The following is a 19,099-nucleotide window of genomic DNA, read 5'->3' on the forward strand; positions in this document are numbered from 1 at the left end:
GGCGGCGCGGCGGCTTGAGGCGACGCCGCGGGCAGCGCTCGGCGGGAGGCAGGGGACGGCGGCGGCGGCGGCGGCGGGCCCGCGCCCCGGCTCTTCCCCACCGCCCCGGCGGCATGGCCCGCCCCGCCGCGGCGCCGGCGGCTGCCCCCTGAGCGCCGCGCCGCAGCCTGCCCCCGGCGCCGGCGAAGATGCTGCCGCGGCTGGGCTTGCCCGGCTGACGCCCCGCCGCCGCCGCCGCTGCCGCCGCTGCCCGGCCGCCGCCGGCCCCATGCGCGCCGCCCGCTCCTCCCCCCGCCTCTGAGCCGCCCGCCCTCCACCTCATGGCCGCGTCCGAAGAAGGCACCGGGTGTTTCCTCCCGCGCGGCAGGTCGCAGAGTGACCCCAGCATCCTCACCGAGCCGGCGGGCACCGCCGCCCCGCAGCACCCGGGTAAGGGCCCGGCGGGCGTCTCCGCGGCCGGGCAGCGCCGGGCGCGGCGGCCGCCGCTCGCCCCGCGCCGGGAGGACTTGGGCGGGCGGGGGGACATGGGCGCTAATAAAGCAGAAAGGAGCAGGCTGTTTGCCTGGGATCACCATGGCGACAGGAGGAAGCAGGGCCGTAATTAAACGCTTTCTCCCCACAAGAAGGTAATTTTCACTTCACGGGGAGAAGTGTAATCTTCTTATGAAGTGCAGTCACAGAGGGTGGTGCTGCGGGGATAGGGCTGAATTGCTGGAATATAAATAGAATACTGTGATTAGGGTTGGGTTTTTTTCCCCTTTAAAACTGGCTAATGATGTTTCCAGCTTAACTTCACTTTGAGGAATAATTCTAAATATCTGTAGATGGTGACTCAGTAATTTCAGACTGTCACGGTCTAAGCAGTGATGACCCCTTTAGAAAAAAAAAGAAACAACTTGAAAAACTGTATCACTTAATGTGATGCAGCCACATCACTTTAATGTGATGTGGCTGCAAGGAAAGGTCCAACAACAAGCTGGAAGCAAAGGCTAAGAGCCAGTTTATATAAACCTAGATATCAGGCAAGAATAGGAAGGTTTCTTTATGAGAACAAAACAGTAGGGACAAACATAGCATAAGACAATGAATGGGATGTTGATCGTCGCTGCCCAGTACATTGAACTGTGCACCTGGAAAGGGGGTTGGGTTTTCGGTCAGGCGCTGTCAACCTGGAACAGACAGTCCCCAAATGCAGTTTTGGGTTGGACATTAGTTCCTGCTTTTTTCAGATTAGTGAGTAAATAAAATATTCCAGTGTCCTTTGAAACACCTGCTACAGTGCATCCTTCTGAACCAATGAAGATATTAATATTTGTGGCTATTTTAAGTTTTGTTATTTATTTGTCTTACCAAGCAATTCTGAGCACCTTGCTCTGCAGTGAAATACAAATTAAATTAACAGAAACAATAGATGATTTATCTCTGATGCCCAACTGTTCTGATGCCTTAAGTAAAGGGAACAAAGGACTCTTCTAACATGAACTGCTCGACTCACTCCCAAAGGGGCAATCTTGACTGAAAGAGGAATGTATGTTTCTGCCATTTGATTTCTGGAAGCAGAAGTGACTAATGAAAGGAAAGGCATATGAAATCTCAGCTTTAACTCCTCCATGTTATTTTCTGCTAGTCAATAATTTTGATGTTTTTGAAATATGCAACAAAGAATGTACACAACATGTCTGACATATAGACAAAATATTTTAAAATGTTATGTTTTTTGTAAGGAGAAAGAACTATGGGTACAAAGTAGTGTTCTCCCCCCTAATACAGACTTCATCAGATAAGACAGTGTCCCATTGCATGGCAGAAGCTATACTAATGCCCAAGAAAAGAGGTCTTTTATGGTATCATGATATACAAACAGTATGTGGAGAGAAACAAAAGGTGATAAGTAGATATGGTTTCTGTGCAGGATTGCATTAGGTAGGTACAAATGGTTAGTGAGTATAGTTAGCAAGTTTGGTAAGCTTTTCAGGTTTTCCATTTATTTTAAAGTAATTTCTCAAACAGTATTGGGCACCTATATGTCTAAAATTGAAACTGAAATGAACGGATATTATTTGAATAATATTTTACCACAGTAATACCACGCAGTATTGTAAGTAATCACTCAGTCTATAAGCACATACATTCATGCAATCAGCTGTTCAAAAAAGAAAAATAATTTATACGACTGTAAGAAATATATATGCCAAACCATATAATTGCATTTTTATCTTTATTGTTCTATAAGATAACTTTGTTATCATTATAGTATCAATGCAATCATCTATGGACTCTAAGTCAAAAGAAACTCTTAGGTGCACTAAATGGTACAAAGTGTGTGTTTACATCCCAACCCTGCTTGCAGATAAGCCCTGTAGGGGAGGATAGAAATAAATTTTCTATTTGACAAGGTAGGATTCCTTGTTTGTTTAAAAACTAAATATGCATTTTTATTTACATTTAAATCATATATTTAAATTAGATAGACAAATAAGCCAATAGCAAAGTAAGGATATGACTGAAGGCTCCCTACAAAAACGTTCCTACTTTTGTGTGGCATTTGAATGACACTATATTCCTGCCGGAGACACAATCTTATTTTGTCGTAACATTTTCTTGAACACATGGTGTGGTCAAGGATTATTCTGCACCAATTCATCTGTCCATGTCTACTCTAGGAAAGTATATCAAAGTAAGGAATGTGGTAATAGATGAAGCCAGCCTGTTTTCTAAAGATTTTCCTGCTGTTCACATGGGGTTCGTTTGAAGATGCAATTTGTATTCCTCTTCTTGACCTATACAGTTAACAGTAATTTTTTTAACCCAACTTTACCCAAGAAAATTCAATGGCACCAAACAGCTGAGGATGTAGAAGTGGCAGCCTATAGCTTTTCATGTATTTACCTAAGAACATCCTCTGGTGCGATGCTTAATTTTCCCTTCCGTCCTGAAACACCAGCTTAACAGTTGTGTTGACTGTACACAGCAAGGTTACGAGACTTGCCGCAGGAGTTCAGAGTCCTTTATTGCTGGACCACATAATCCCTTTTATCTGATACTGAGCAATGTAAACATCAGACTCAAGGAACTCAGGATGAACAGACTGCAGATGGCAAGTGCTAGTTCACCTTCCTATTGTAATCTGGTTAGCTTTCGTTTGCAATCTTTTCATGGACTATCACTTGAGGTCAAGTCTCAAAGGGAGTTTCCCACATGTGACTAAAGCTACAGGGCTTTTAGGGGAAAGAAAAAAAAAAAGCTAAAAAGGACTCCCTCTTCTTACAGTAGTAGCACACAATAACTAACTAACTAGCTGGTTCAAATAGCCTTATATGTTGATTTTCCAGTTCTGGAAGCTCACAATCCTGACTGATGCCAGTGAAAGCTGAAATTACTCCAAGCTTTGAACAATCAAGGCTTCATGTTAAAGCTTCTTATCTAGTGTATTTTTCTTCACAAAGCATTCACTGTAGAAATGGAAAGCTATTTTATTACCTTGATTTACCAGAACAGATGTTATCTTGACAGACCACAGTGAATTTCATAATTAAATGTGTGAAAAACTTAAAAAATTAACAGATACTACTAGCTTCTTATTAAATGTTCTTGTAGTAAATGAGATAAACAAGGTGTTCAGTACACTGGACTAGAGGCAGTTAATAGTTACTTGTACTAAAACAGAGATACAAATTTGCTGATTTAGATCCTTCACATGCGGCTTTAATTAAACAGCAGCTCCTCACAGTGATCAATTAATATATCACAGTCATGGTCTGAGAAGGAAATATGGCCTTTAGTTATCTGTGGCAGGCTTTGCTGACAAATAGACCATTTCCTCCAGCAGTTAAATGGTGCATATAGCTCCTATTCTTAGTGCAGGGAATACTGGGAGCAGTATAAGAAAGCTAAGAAGGAGTGAATGTTTCTTTGTTTTAATTGAATTGGTTATTTTCTCCTTTAAGATAAATAATACATTTTAGCTTGTTATTTAAGGTGTATTTTATGAGAATTAACAACAAACACTGGACTTCATATTTCAGTCTTAATTTAAGCACATTGTCTCATTAAGTGTGCAAGCCTTACAAAGTAATACACCTTGCACTTGAGAAACTCACCTCAAAATACTTATCTTACTTAACTGTAGACTATCTTTAGACAGTGCTGTCTTTAAGAAGGTTAATTTCACTTCTGTTATTGTGCCATGACTTAATGCCAGATTCATGGGAAATGAACCATGATCAGCACGACTTTCATTTGGAAATCTCATAGGAAAGATTTTTAAAACCAGTAGCATCCTTCTGCTGCCAATTAAGAGAATTGGGAGAAGTCCAGAACTCCTATTGTATCAGATTTTATATATCCACAACTTGATTGCAGATATGGCGTTACCTCTGAGCTGAAAAAGTCAGCTGTCTAAATTATGCAAAACTACTCTAGAAAATATTACATCCTGCCATAACTTCAAGGGGAATTTTGAGAGGCAGTTATGAAAAATGAAAACTGATAAAATACTAGTTACACTCTAATTTAAAAAATTAAAAGGTGAGGGAAATTGACTCAAACTCTAAAAGACAGTATCACATAAGAAAACATAATGCAAAGAGGGATTTCATTAATCCCAGAGATCATAGTTTTCTTTTTCTTTCCCCCCTTCCTTTTCCCATCCCCCATCTCTCCAGGGAAGGATCAAGAGAGAAAGGAGAGTCTAAAAAGGCCAGGGATATGAAATTCAAAACAGATTTCAACATGACCATCTATTTGAGGGACAGTTTCAGGAAACCAAAATGATGGTCTCATTATATTCTTCCAGCAGTCAAAGGGCATAAAAAAGATTGACAGTGTCATTTGGTTTGTAGTCACAGAAAAAACAGGGCTCCACGGAATGAAGAAGAGCACTCCATGTCAAAGCTAGGTACTACCTGAGAAGAAGCAGACAACCATGACAACATGAAAATGCCACTCCCCCAGCAGTTTGGGGACAATCCATTTAATTTGCAGAAGTGTACATTGGTGCTATCACATTTTGCTCTTTATACTGCTACTTTTCCTCCCTGGCACCATCCAATTAAAGAATACTTTTTCAGGATTGGCACTACTGGGCTCTTCAGTAGACCTTGCCAATGGTCCACTCTATCTGCCTTCTCCAGTGTAGGATCTGTACCAAGGCAAGGAGCTGCTGCAGTGCAAACAGTAGTGTTAGATCTCGTTAACAGCTGTATTAACATAATTTCTAGCATTCTGTTTGGAGAAGACAGATGAAGCACATGATGAAGGAGAGAAGGAGGATTCTCAGCCACTGCACTATGCTGTGGTGTGCTTGAAGATCTGGCAAGTTAAAGCTACTTCAAAATAGTTGTCCCAGACATGTACAGTTATGTTGCTGCCAGACACTGATTCACTTTTTTTTTTTTCCTACTGATATCGCGTGTAATCAGCAGCCCTGAGAACTAAATTAAGTCGAGGGAGATAACAACTGCATAAAACTTTAAGCTCCTTCACCACTGTTTCTAGTTATCGTAATTCAAAAGTTTTGTAGCAAGAAACATTCTTGTAAGTATATTTCCAGGATGCTAAGAGACTTGATGTGGTTTTTTTCCTTTTATATTGTCTCTCTTTGGACTGAAAGATGACCTGTTACCCAGCAGTCTTGTATGCAATATAAGGACATCAGCCATGTAATAAAGCCTTAAGGAAAATCATAATGCAATAAAGCATTAAGTATAGAAATACTCTATATCTCTTGACTTTTTTTTTCTTTCTTGCTTAAAGCTGTAAGCTAGCCTGGATGGACTGTATCACTCCCTTCATATGTCTACCGTTGGCTTCCCATAGCCTATCAGGGTTGATTTACACTGCTAAAGGTTTTAATTAACATTAGTTGCTGCCGTATTCATTCTTTCAACAAGTTTCCTCAGTTTGATGAGTCTCTTGCAAAGTGTTAGGGAACATGTTAGCAGTTGGAAAGCTATGCTTTTCCTCCTTTTTAGCTATCAGGACAGCGCATTGGTTAATTGAATGATGTCAGAAGCTATTGGCTAGAGAGTTTTGAAAACTCAACTTAATTGCATATTAAAAGCAAAGTATAGTAGGTCTGGGCTGCAAATGCTTGTGAGGAAATAAGGGAAGGCAAGCAGAAGCAGGGGTACAACTGGAGTGCAGATAGATTGGTGCCAGCATTCTGAATCTGCTCCAGTGAATTTGCTGCAAATCAGAATCATTCTAGGCCCATAATTCAGAAAAACATTTAACCATACGCTTAACTTAAAATATGTGCAGAAGACTCAAGCAAAATGATAGCAGAGTGAGTATCAGGACAGGAAAAGATGCTGTTGATGCCCTGCCTGACAGTTGGATGGTGCTGTCATCCTTTGGAGGTCATTTAGACTACTGCAACTTAGATCAGGGACTTACAGGCTTAGCCATGATGTGTTTAGTCATTACATTAGTTTTCAACTTTGATGTTAACAGTTGAGCCAAGCCGCCTATTGAATGTGTTTCTCCCACCAGAATGATTCTGGTCTGGATTTCATTGTCCTGTTTTAGCCAGTGAGTTCTGTTAACAGAGTTTCTTTACCCTGCATCATATTTCTTCTGGAATAAATAGTGTGTCAGGTCTCCTACATCCTTTCTCAAAAGTATTAATTTATAACTGAAATTAAATAAGCTAGGCAGTGCTTTTGCTCCAGTTTATGACTTTACCTTATTTTTTGTGTATATGGAGCTTTATCATATTTAAGTTCCTTCGCTTAAAGTCAGAATGTTTCTGTTCTAATCCAGCCAAAAGGCTACCAGCAGAAACTTACTGTTCCACATATATTTAGTTCCTCAGATGATACCACAGGGACTATACCCAGAGACAGAAGCATTCAGGAGGGACTAGAAACATACAGGACATTAATTTACTTTCCAATTTAATATCCCATTTCCTTCTACTCTGAAATCCAGATTTCCGTCTTATAAGGCTCCCCAAAATATTTTCTATTTGTGGGAATGTGCAGTGAGAGTCTTTCATGATGTAGTACCAGAAAAATCATCACAGTATTACCAAGTACCGCAATGCTAATTACTGTTTTACAAAGGCGCCACTGTGCTTTGTGGAAGCTTGTTTTCTTTCTCATTAAATCCCCAGTCCCTTGCTGATCTGATCTAACTGGACACCAGGTCCCTGTCCTGCAGAGGAACTTCACTGGCTGCCTGGTTATTTGACTAACTGGAACTGTAACTACCTAGTTTGGTTTTTGGGATTCAGGACAGAGGTTGGGGGAAGTTACATTTTAATACTGCTTTTGCAGTAGTTAAGTGAGATCAGTTAATATGTATACTGTTCATGTTGAAGGGGTTTTTTTTAGGCTTTCCCAAGACTGGACTGTTCCCAGTCTCCCACTAAGGAGACTTAGTGGTTAGCCAAATATTAGAGTTCCGTAAATGAAATATAGAACTTTAATGGGAAAAAGAAGCGTCTCACATTTCTTTTTTTTCCCCTAAATCTCAAGTTGGCAGGTAGTGGAAAGCTTTTTAAACCATTTAAACCTCTTTATTCAAGAAGTGGAAATACTGATTATATAGCATCATAACATAGACTGGATTTATATGAATCAGTTCAGCATATGGGAAATACCTGAAGTGTTGTTTTATGAACTTCTTTTCCATATATAGAAACTTCTGCATCCTTGAGTAATAACTGAGGATCCTGTTTTCCTCCTAGCTTCACAATAATTTCTTTCTGAGCAGAAGGATTGGACAGAATCTCACCTCGAAATGTGGATGCTAATGGGACTGTCACACAATGCAAATGTGTGCTCTTCTCCCACATTGCAGAGAGCCAGTGCACGACTACTCTGTTATTCCAGGTGTCTGTTAGTTCTCTTATTCTCAGTTCTACTAGCAAAACCCTTGGGGCACATACAGGATTTGGTCTAAACTTGAGTATCAGAATTTGAGTAGATAGTCTATCATGTATCAAGGAAAAGCATTTTCGCTAGTTATCTGATCTAGCAGTTCTGGAGATTTTTCTAATATCCTTTGTTTCCTTGGTTGAGTTAGAATTAATTTCTTAGGTCTAGAATGTTTTAAATATTATCTTCCCTTGTTCCTGGGAGTCCTCTCCCTTGCACCAGAAGGAACCTTGTTATGTATGCACAAGTTCTTTCTTCACAGTTAGGTTTTGGTTGCAGCTACAATATTTTGGCATTAAAAGCAGTAGGGATGGCATTGCACACTGTGCAAACAATGCAGGATTGATTTTTTTCTTGGTATCTAGATAATGCATTTGCATCTCATTGAAAGAAGTCATAGGTCTTGAGTATACAACCTTCAAAGCATGCTTTATGAGAGAAAAAGTGCTTTTTCACAGTAGCGATATCCCATAGATCACACAGAAAAGTATTACAAGCCTCTTCTATACTCTCTACAAAGGGCGTTTCTGTTTCCCTCCTTAACTCTTCACATGTTTTCATGTGTCATAACAAAAACTATCACAGATTACAAAAAAAGATTCAGGCTCAGATTCTCCAAACACAGATGTCTAGTCTGAGTAATATCTAGGGGCCATAACTGAAATAGATATAGGATTATGCCAGGTACTGTGCAGCATATAAAGCGAAACTGTTCCTGCTTTAAGTAGTTTGCAATCTAATTTGGAAAAAAAAACAAAAACAGAAAACAGTGAATTGAAAGAAGTGTTTCTCATAGTTTACATATGGGGAACTGAGATTTAATAATGGTCTTGTCTGGGTTTCTTTAGGGAGCCAGTGGCACCACTGAAAGTTCACTCTGCATTTCTCAAGTCCCAGTAGTATGCACTAACCACAGAAATCATACCCCGCAGGACTACTGTTGGCGTGAAAGTTACTCATGTATCTAGGTGTTCCAGAGTCCACTAGTCAACCCATGGAAAAATTGGAAGGGAGGAGAAAAAATATTTTGTATAGAAAAGCAAATGAGTTCTCACTCATTTGGTCAGACAACTTTGATTTGAGGGTTTTTTTTAGTGTAGTTGCAATTTCTTGCTCTGTAGCTTCTAGTGCTTGATGTTACTAAGAGAAAACAGGTTAGGCAAGGATATTTTGGAAATTTGATGAATTAAGAAAAAACATTTTGAAACTCTGCTCTTCGATGCAAAACGTTACACTCGGAGAGTTTATTTAAGATCACAGGCAAGGTGGGTTTTTCACTTGAAGATTAAGGCTAGAATTTCTATCTGTTAAAAGTCTTGATAGATTCAGTCTATATGCTCAATATTGTTTCACCTAGTAAGACAAAAAGGGAAGTCATAGGCCTTTTGATGAAAGATGGAAAGGGATTTTTAATTACTTATTGGTACTACTTTTTTTTTTAATTTACCTTCCAATGACCTTTTGGTATGAAGCAGAGATAGCTGGGAACTTGACAGAGAAAATTAAAAACAGAAAATATCTATTTGTCCCTCTCCGCCTGCCAAAGCTTTGAGCAGGTATATATATATCAGTTTCAACAGGGATGGAATTAAAAAAGATTGAAATCAGTAAACAAGTGTCTCTTTCCTAAATTAGGCAGAATGGGAACTTGAACAGAATGGAAATGCTTTAGTCCATCAGCTATTTCTTTGGAGGAACGGAACCTTTTCTTATTTTTTTCTCTTTAATATTGCAAGCCTTATTTTAAAACAAGAATAAACTCAAAATTTGACTGCATACAATAAGTACAAGAACTCAGACTTAATCTGCACACATAATCTGTGCACACAGTTAGGTGATTCTCTATGCAAATAAGATAAACTCATTTGTCTTCCAAATAATCATAAAAACTCCCTCAGACTTCAGCTATGAACGAAGGAAGATGTTTTAGGATTAGTGAGTCAATTCATGTTTGCACCACACTTTGAAAACGTAATGAGGTACATAATGCTGGGAGTCATGTTTTTCTGGAAACTGTTAACTGCTTATTTTAGTGGTTAGTTAAGTGACAGTTATATTAATCTTTTGCAATCTTTATATTTGGATCTCTGCTTTAAAACTGTCCAATTACGGCTATAATTAATTGGTTACATCATTTGTTTGTTTATAACATTATGGCAATTTTTAAATGAAGTGTGTGGCTGTGTATTGTAAATACCTAGAATCAATGACCTTGGTTTCTCTGAGCAGGCCAGCCTTACAAATATCAATGAGTAAGTAAGGCTAAATATGAAACTTTCATATTGTTTTGAAATGTAGGTAGAGTTTATATAATAATGCAACGGATTCTTTGTGCCCATTAAGTCCCATGCTTTTTTTTGAAATCCAAGCTGATTTATTGTCTAACATATACACAATTTATATGTGCCCTAGGGAGCACATCACATAACTACTTCAAGCAGGTCAATAGCTTCATGCTTGAGTCTGCATTAATATTTCAGGAAGATGATCTTAATCAAAGAGTGTCTTGTCTTGCTTTCTGGAGTACAGTAATATCCCCTAATCACACATGGTTCATGCATACAGACCTATGATTATATCTAAAGAAAGGCTTATCCTTATGCACAAAGCACTTCATCATTGTTGCATTTAATGAAGAGACACTTCATGTGTTAAACACCTTATTATTATTATTATTTTTAACATCCTCAAGCTGTTCTTAACCAGCAACTGGACATTGATTACAGCATTACATCAAACCAGTGAAGCCTCCAACACTTTCTGAGGGTTGCTAGATCCCCTGGGCCATGCAGTCTTCCCTATGCCTTGCCCATACCGATTTACCGTGAATGTCTGTCACATTTCACTCAGCCGCTCACAGAAGCCTGCATCTTACCCCTTACTCAACCAGCCTGCACTGAGACTTGTTCTTTTAGCCTTACAAGAACATGAGAAATGCTCTACTGGGTCAGAACAGTGGTACCTCTAGTCTGGTACACTGTTCTTGACAGTGGCAGTAGGAGATGCTATTTAGGGAGAGCATGCTAATCTAGCCTTGAAGCTTGACGCAGTCTGGAAACAGAGCAAAGGCAGTCTTGGGTGACTGCATGAACACGGATGAACACAAAATGAAATATTCAGGGTCAATCGGGTGAATCTGAGTTCTCATAACACATGGAAGTGTTGATGCTTTGGGCAAGTTTGCCCACCATATTGAACAGCCCTGCTCTCTTGGTGGAACTCAGACAAAACATTAGTTGAAATCAGTCTCGAAGAAAGTTTCTTTGCTCCTGCAAGTAGTTTTTAGTTTTTCATCATTAATGATATGAATCTGTAGGGAATATTTAGACTGAACAAACCTTCCCAACAGAAAGGGTTGGCTACTACTTTACAGAGGAATTATACACTCTTCTTTATTTCCAAATCTTGTGGCGTAAGAGATGTGATGAGAGTGCTTGCAAGAAGTAACTGCGTTAGCCAGAATACATCAGCCTCCAGAGCTAAAAAGCTTTCAGTTATGCATGAAGTGCAGAGTTGGGAGAGACAAGGGACAGAAGTGGATGCCAGGTGGTTTAGGACTGGAGCCTGGAAAGGCCCCAACATGATATGTAGTGTCACAACATTATTTCGTTTGGACCTGAGAACTGACCTTTCATGGTGAGGAGACGGAGAAAGGAAAGAGTTAAGAGAAGGGTTTCTTCTCAACCAGCACACATTATGGCCACTGCTGAACATCCACTTGAGGGACCCCCTGAATTAGGCATTGAAACGTAAGTGAGCATAGCAGTGTGGGACAGCTCGATTGAGAACCTTGAAGTCTGATCATCTCAATTTGTTTCAGCAGCAGAGAGAAAGTGAACAAAGTCACGCAGTAGTGTGCCTGAGTCACTGCTAACGGTGGCTCAGAGATTGGGGGGATTTCAGGAATGACTGCAGAAAAGGGGAGCAAAGTTCCACAGACTTTCAGTGGCAGCCCTTGGAAATCCCAGTCATTAGGATTATTTGACAAATTCTGCTCTATATGCTAGTTTATCTCTTGTTAACTAAATCCTAAGCCTCTCTGGGTTGCTGACAATACGTGGTAATGTATATAACCCTGGCTTAACTGGGTCTCTCTGAAGTTTATGCTTTGCAGATGGAACTTTTATAATTGTGTAAACTCTACATTTATAATGATGGAAGAAAAAACAATCTGAATTAGCCTTTTTTCTATTATACCAGCTATGCAGACTGTGGGTAGCAGCTTTTGGGGATTGCAAAGATTTCAAGGAGAACAGCATCCTATTCTCAGAGCAGTTCAGCTTAGCTTTGGCTGAAATGTTTTTTTCCATCACAGTTGGTCATTTGATTTTGCTGTAACAATTTTGTAACAATTTTTCGCGAAATGCCTAGAAGCAGACAACTAGTACTAATATTAGAATACTAGCTATGCAGAGAAAACTCTAGAAAAGAGAAAATGGAGCTTAGTTCTTTGCTCACGCAAGTTCTCCACTTGTTTACCATGAGCTTAGTATGATTCATTTCTTGTTTACACTCAAGAAAATGAATGGGGAAATCAGAACTCAGATAAACTCCTCATATCGCTTCATATGTCATACAGGAAATATTTTACTCTAGGGAACTCAGCAACCTGTAACACTGCTTCCTGCAAGTGAGGAACCTAAGTGTCACCTGGGAATCCCTTATCATTTAGGAACACAACATAGGTCCTGAAGAACATACTATTTTTACTATAAACTACTGATACTAATTCAGAATTGGATTGTATGAAACAGAAAGTTACATCTTCACTAAAACCGTGACTCTGCTAGATCTGTAATAGCAGCAAATATCATCCATTGCCTGAGGCTAGTTTACTTGAACCCTCAAAGTAGTGGTTAACTTAACAGATGACATGATCAGATGCATATTTTCTTAAGGCAAACATAGGGTACATGAACAACAGCTGCCAAGATAGATAGCAAATATATCTCTTAGTGTTATGGTGTATGTTTTCTGCTGTATTTCAACCAGAAGAATAAGCTGAAAGGAAGCCAAGTAAAATAGATCATTTCAACAAGCAAAAGTACAAAGTGGCCTTCAAAAATCCAGAATATTCTACATGAATGAAATTATATTAAGATGGGCCCTTAACTCTTCATAGAAATGTATCCTGTATCTCCCTTTAGTTCAACAAACTCTCTTTGAAGACACAGGTTGATCCGTAACACTGCTGGTGTGGCCAGTGGGGTTCCTCCTACCTCACCGAGTTAGAGCTTTCCTCCACAATTTTGTTCTCTTGTGAGAAGGTAGAATTTGTTGCAACTTTTTACTTACTTTCCAGTCTGTTTTCTCTACTACATGCTTTTCACTTTTCTCCCATCTAGTCTGAGTTCTTCCTCTTAGCCAGCACTTTTCTTCAGCTTTAGCAAATGCAGCAGCTCCCTGCTCCAGATGACTTTCTCCTGAATTGTTCCTTTGGGAACCGAACGGGTGTTACTACTGCAAAAACAGAGAAACCAACAAAGCCTGCTTTCCTGTGGTTTCAGCATTTTCAGTCCTCAGTTTGACCTTATACTGTCAAAAATCTCAATTATGACTTACGATGGGATCATCTCTTGTCTAATGAAATGTTGGCCTGGCTAAAAACCTCTCCCCTTGGGCACTGGTAGTCTCTCCTTGTGTGGATGCTTTGGTGGGTAGCAAAGCTGACCTCACACTGAAGCTTTTCCTTACAGGTAATACTTAATAGGGTCACTAGTGTCCTTTTTCATGAACTATCCTTTGTTGAAACTTGCCAGTGGGCTCGGAAGCTATTGTGGGAACATGAGATCAAAATAAATAACCCTTGTCTCTGAAAGAAGAACCTAGGACCAAAAAAGAGAAGAAGCTGTTTTCAGTAACTTGCTGTTCCATTTATATTTGTCTTACTCTTGCTCTCATAACACTATTTCTAGGATTTGTTTAGACTTCATTCCAACACACCAAAGGCCTCTGTTTCTTCTACCAACCTCTTGGAAAAGATCTGCCCTATCACCTGGGGCATTACTCATCTATCTTATTTGGGAGACAATGTTTTATATAATCTCTTTTGTCCTGTACTTGCAAAAAATTTAAGCCACTTGCCATGCTGGATATTAATATTTCTCTACTAGAGCTGCCCATTCCCATTGAGCATTTTAGACCTATTTTTTGGTCTTTCATTAAAAAAACAGACCTGCCAGAAGCTTATGCATTTTGAGACCCCGATTTGTTTGGCTCTTCTAATAAAGTGGTTTTAAAAGAATTATGTTATTGAATGTGTTTTTAGCAGCTCAGACACAATCAAAATGTCACTGAAATCAAACCCACTCTAAATGTTGGAAGGGGTGCATATCAGACGATGCTTTCACTCTACCCAAAGGGACAGATCTCTCAGAAAGAACACAATACACCTTTCTAAATATATGTATTTCTCACTCTATTAAAAGAAATGGAAGCCTACTTCTGGTGGGTTTAATTAATTAGCATTTAATTCCAATTCCCCTCCCAACCCCACTGAAAAATTCCCCTGCAATTTGTCATCAGAGCACTGCAGGATTCTTTTTTAGATCTCGGTAGCTGATATAAAGTTGACTGAGAACAAGAACTACTTTTGAGCAGATTAATCTAAATATACATATGCAAGTAGAAAAATATGCAAAAGTAGGTACACTAGATTTTCAAAACTGACTTTGATTTTAAGTAGTTACTTGAAGAAAAAGGAAAACCTCAGGTATTAGATCATGGTTTTTAAAAAATACTGATTTTTAGAAAAACAATCTTTTTTTCCTGCTGTATGTTAATGATCTGATTTTTAGTCTGATAGTGTCTGTTAAAATGAAATTATACAGGCTTAGAAATATCTTTTCTGACAGAAAGAGACAAGTTTAAGCATATCAGGGCCAATGGGAATGCATGCAGGTTGGGGATTTTGTTGTTACATATCATAATATTCCGATAATACAGGAGAGATTACAGAAATATGGGGTAGTCTTATTTTGTCTGACGTTGTAAAGAAAGAAAGACTTAAAGGATTAGTCTTGATAACTTAGCTGTTCCTTTGCAACATATTGTGATATAATAGGAAATAATGTAGTGCGCCTCTGAACATAAAAGAGAGCCTCTGGTCAGAATCTCGTCAATGCCAGAAATGATTTAAAGCTAGCTAACAGTCCCAGTTTTCTGTCCCAGAAGTGACAACACGAGATGTAACACCTCTTATTCCCATACTGCGTAAGAGCATATCCTGCGTATGATTAAGATATCATTCAACACGACTAATTCCTCAAGATTCACTTCTCTTCCCATTGTTAGAAACCCGAGGACAGTACAAGAAAGTTGGATTAAGTTTTGGCTAGAAGCTGTTGCTTTGACAGGGAATGAAGCTATCTAGCTGCTTTCATTTCCAACGTCTGCTAAGAGGGATGGGCTAAGGAGGCAAAGCGGTAGAACAGTTCTTTATTCAAGTGAGCTAGCAAGGATGCACCTAATTTAAACATTCAGTGGACACAAAGATTCACTCAGTGTACTAACAAATTACTGTAATGAAGCATTTGCACACCCACACACACATTTATACACATGCTGTTGCTCAGCTTGCACCTGCAATGATGGTGAATAGATGTGTAATTGCATATATAAGTTGTTGAAAGAACAGCTACTATGCAAGGTCTAAAAAGCTATAGTAAATGAATGGTTTTTTTCCTACACATTTCTATGGTTGGCAACTTTCTGGAATATGCTTTACCACATAAATTCTGCTTCTCCATTATACAGCTCTCAAAGACTGTTCCAGGAGGCCTGTATCAACTCTCCAGATGTTTGTACTGAGTCACGAGCAGGTTAGCAAACTGGTCCGTGGGCTCACGTCCCCGGCAGCGCCAGAGAGCAGGGAGCCTCCCAGCTCGTCTCTGACGCCGATAAGCCTAGAACAAGGGCAAGGGCTAGAGAGCCAAACTTCAAACAGACTTGGATCCTGCAGCTAAAGAAAGTTGTGTAGAAGAGTTTGAAAACCGCTACTGGAAGATTTCCCTAACAGTAACAAATACTGCATGCTAAAATCTGGGCCATTTGTCCTGTACGTTTTGCTTATGACAGTACAGTGTTTCCTGGCTCGCAGCCTTCAAGTCACACCTTATGGTCCCTTGACTACAAATCTGTAATCCCATATTCAGAGGGGACACTAAAACAGTTAATTCATACTGCTTCATTAAACATCCAGGTCATGTTCTAACCTTTAAAATCATGATTACGATTGTGAAATTTTTAATTATACCTTCTCAAATCAATTTTTTGTTCTCTTATTTCCCTTCTAACATATATCTGTGCATAAAACAAACATCATTGGTAACTTTGATGTTTTGCGTCCTCCAGAATATCACTGATATTTCTTTGTAGTTTTTTGACTGACCCAGTGCCACTGTTCTCATCTTGTCATTTGGATAGCTTTCAGAAGGCATGACTTCAAAGCAGCTACTCCAAAATAATGTCTGGAGTGGTTTTAAGTAGCTGCTTCATTTCCTGATTGTTCTGCCCACAACTCACTTTGCCTTCTGAGATGTGAAGAAGGCTTCATCTATTCCACTGCCATATATGTCTATTTGAGGTGACAATCTTATTTAGGATTATTTTCAGGAGAGATGGGTTATTTACAGCAATTGTTTCCCGAAGATACATATAGTAACATTTTCATAAAGTGGCATCAGCTCTGGGATCCCAAGATTACAGTGCTTTTGTTTATCCTTATCCATTTCTCTGCACATCAGCAAATTGAAGCTACTCCAACATCAGATTCCAGTAGAGTGATATTTGAATAATATCAAATAATTTGCATTCAAATAATTATATTCTTGTTTTCAGTCTTTTTTTTATTGAATAGAGTTTCAGCAGGTTATCCAAGTTGCACATCTAAGCCAATACTTCACTGCAAAACTTTATTTGCATTATTTAAATGCATGGACACTAAACTGTCATCCTCTCTCAGGCCTTATTTCATCATAAAGACCATATCCATTGAAAATTGATATAATCACTGCTTAATAGCAGTATCTCTTAAGAAGGCTTTTTTAATAATTGAAAATAATAGCGTAGGACTTTCTCTAATAATCAAGTCTAATAAGCAATAGAGTATTTTTCTCTAATTAGCAAGTTTATGCCTACTTTACCAATAGGTGATATGAACAAGTTATTCTGATTACCCTGTCCTAATAGCATAATTACATTCTGTATGGTCTCCTCTCTGCAATAGCTCTGGTAATTACAGTCTACACATGGTCCAAGACCTGATGGAGGAGAAAGGGATTTGGGGTTTTTTGTTGCTGTCATTGCTTGAATCTGTATTTAAGAATATGTAGCTAGATTTTACTCCATTGCAGCTACTGCCAAGCTCTAGGATGGGAAGAGTAGCCATCAGATTGGATTAAACTTTCATTTTTTACAATTGTTGCTGAAAAAATAGCAACTGTGATGTTCTTTCTTGGCTGAGGGGAGATAGAAAAAAGAGAGGTCAAGAAGAGATGTGACCTGTCACATATTTACATTTATATTTTCATGTGTTTCCTGTGAATATCATAGATGCAAAACACAACCCAAAGGGTCATCTGCGTTTCCCACATTTCCCTTCCTTATCACTCACATCACTGTAAGTCCACCAAGCCTGCAGTCAAGTCCTCAAACTGGCTCCCAGTGAACTTAGGAGAGGCCAAGTTAGGGCACCAATTTTGGCCCTAATGTCTCTGCATAAAAGATTGCCTATGAAGCACTGTAAGAGCTGTTCCTCTAAGACAATTTAGAATGCAGAGCCCAGGATGAAGCATTTTGAGCGTCATAAGAAGTGAGAACAAAGCTGTTAAAATCAAGAGGATTTAACTGTTGAACAATCTTGTAGCAGTGCTTGGGCAAATCTAGTCTGAGAGTCCTTAAGAAATATTGCATAACCATCCTATTTTTCAAAGTATTTCCACCAGAAGTTACATTTACAGTTGTAACACCCATTCTATTTCCATAATATTCTTATTCTCCCTTCCAGAAAAGGACTACAGAAAAGTAATAGAAATGCCAACCCAAGGCAAAGTTTGCCTTCCCAAAAGGAAAAGGGCCAGGCAGTTATGTCTGCACGTAACTAATTTATTGCTATTAATTTTATGCAGAAAGTGCCCAAATACTGAGATCACAGACAGCAGCATAAAAAAAATCTGAAACAGTCCTGACAGAATACACAAGGTTTGAAGTGGCAAAAGTATCCCGTCCTGATGATGTGACTAAGCTCTGATGGGAAGGACAGGAAGGACAATTTCACTGCTCCTGCATGTGGAATTCTTGTTCTGTAAGCAATAGGACTTCCATCCTTCTGAGAATACTACAGTGACTTCAAGAAAAAATACAATTTGCAATTTGTTAGTTCACCATGTGTGCTCTGTTTACTAAACAATAAGAGGTTTAATGAAATGGCCTGGAGACAGAAGCAGAATTTTTTGGTTGTTCATAATTTTTTAGCTGGTTTAACCATTCACCTAGAATTGTGATGCGGAGCAAATAATTGCACATGTTAATAGCAATTACAATAACTAACAGGCATAATTAAGTGATTTGTGTATGTACTCATGGGATTCTTGTGCATAGAAATAATTTGTACATTTTTGTGTCTGATTTTACAAATTTTCTTCATTGTATGTACAAGAACTCTTTTATATGTTGTTGCCATGCCTCTTGCATTTTGCACCATATTTTATACTAAATTTCAGAACATTTAAGCACACAATTACCATAAATATATATTTCAACAAAATGACTGTATTTGTAATTGACTGATTGCTTAACCGGACTGGGTGAATAATGTTACTTTATCAAGGACTGATTCTTGTGCGTTTGTCTAGGCTTCAGACAGATGAAGGGTTGTCATATTTGCTAGAAATTCTGATGTTGGCTGTACCCAGATATTTTAGGAACATGGTTTTGTAACAGAACTTTGAAAAATCCTTTTATGTGTCTTTGTGGCCTGTTAAGGGTGGTAACTGATACTTGGAATAGGCAGAGGTAGAAGGCGTCACTCTGGAGTAAGGTTATTAGATGTTATTACCTTGAAATCCCCAAACCGCAAGGGGAACCCCAGGAACCTTGCAGGGAAGCGATGGGGCTGTTCCAGGCACCGCAGAGCGGCGGCCCATGGCGAAGTTCACGGGGGCGAGGGTTTAAGGCAAATTAATAGCTTATGATAGGGGACACTGTGCATGCGCTACAGA

The 19,099-nt window shown here is 39.2% G+C and overlaps 1 protein-coding gene across 2 annotated transcripts in view; it reads left to right on the top strand.

Moving 5' to 3' along the window:
- The first annotated feature begins 290 nt into the window (after positions 1–290).
- The window catches only part of PHACTR3 (phosphatase and actin regulator 3), a 114,078-nt gene continuing 95,269 nt past the window's right edge, over positions 291–19,099 (top strand). For both annotated transcript variants that reach the window (XM_064521584.1, XM_064521585.1), the window contains exon 1: positions 291–429. In XM_064521584.1, the coding sequence (XP_064377654.1) occupies positions 321–429 (109 nt within the window). In that variant the 5' untranslated portion in view covers positions 291–320. The remainder of the gene's footprint in view (positions 430–19,099) is intronic.

This window comes from Dromaius novaehollandiae, chromosome 16 (genome assembly GCF_036370855.1).
Source record: "Dromaius novaehollandiae isolate bDroNov1 chromosome 16, bDroNov1.hap1, whole genome shotgun sequence".
In the NCBI taxonomy this organism is placed as follows: Eukaryota; Metazoa; Chordata; class Aves; order Casuariiformes; family Dromaiidae; genus Dromaius; species Dromaius novaehollandiae.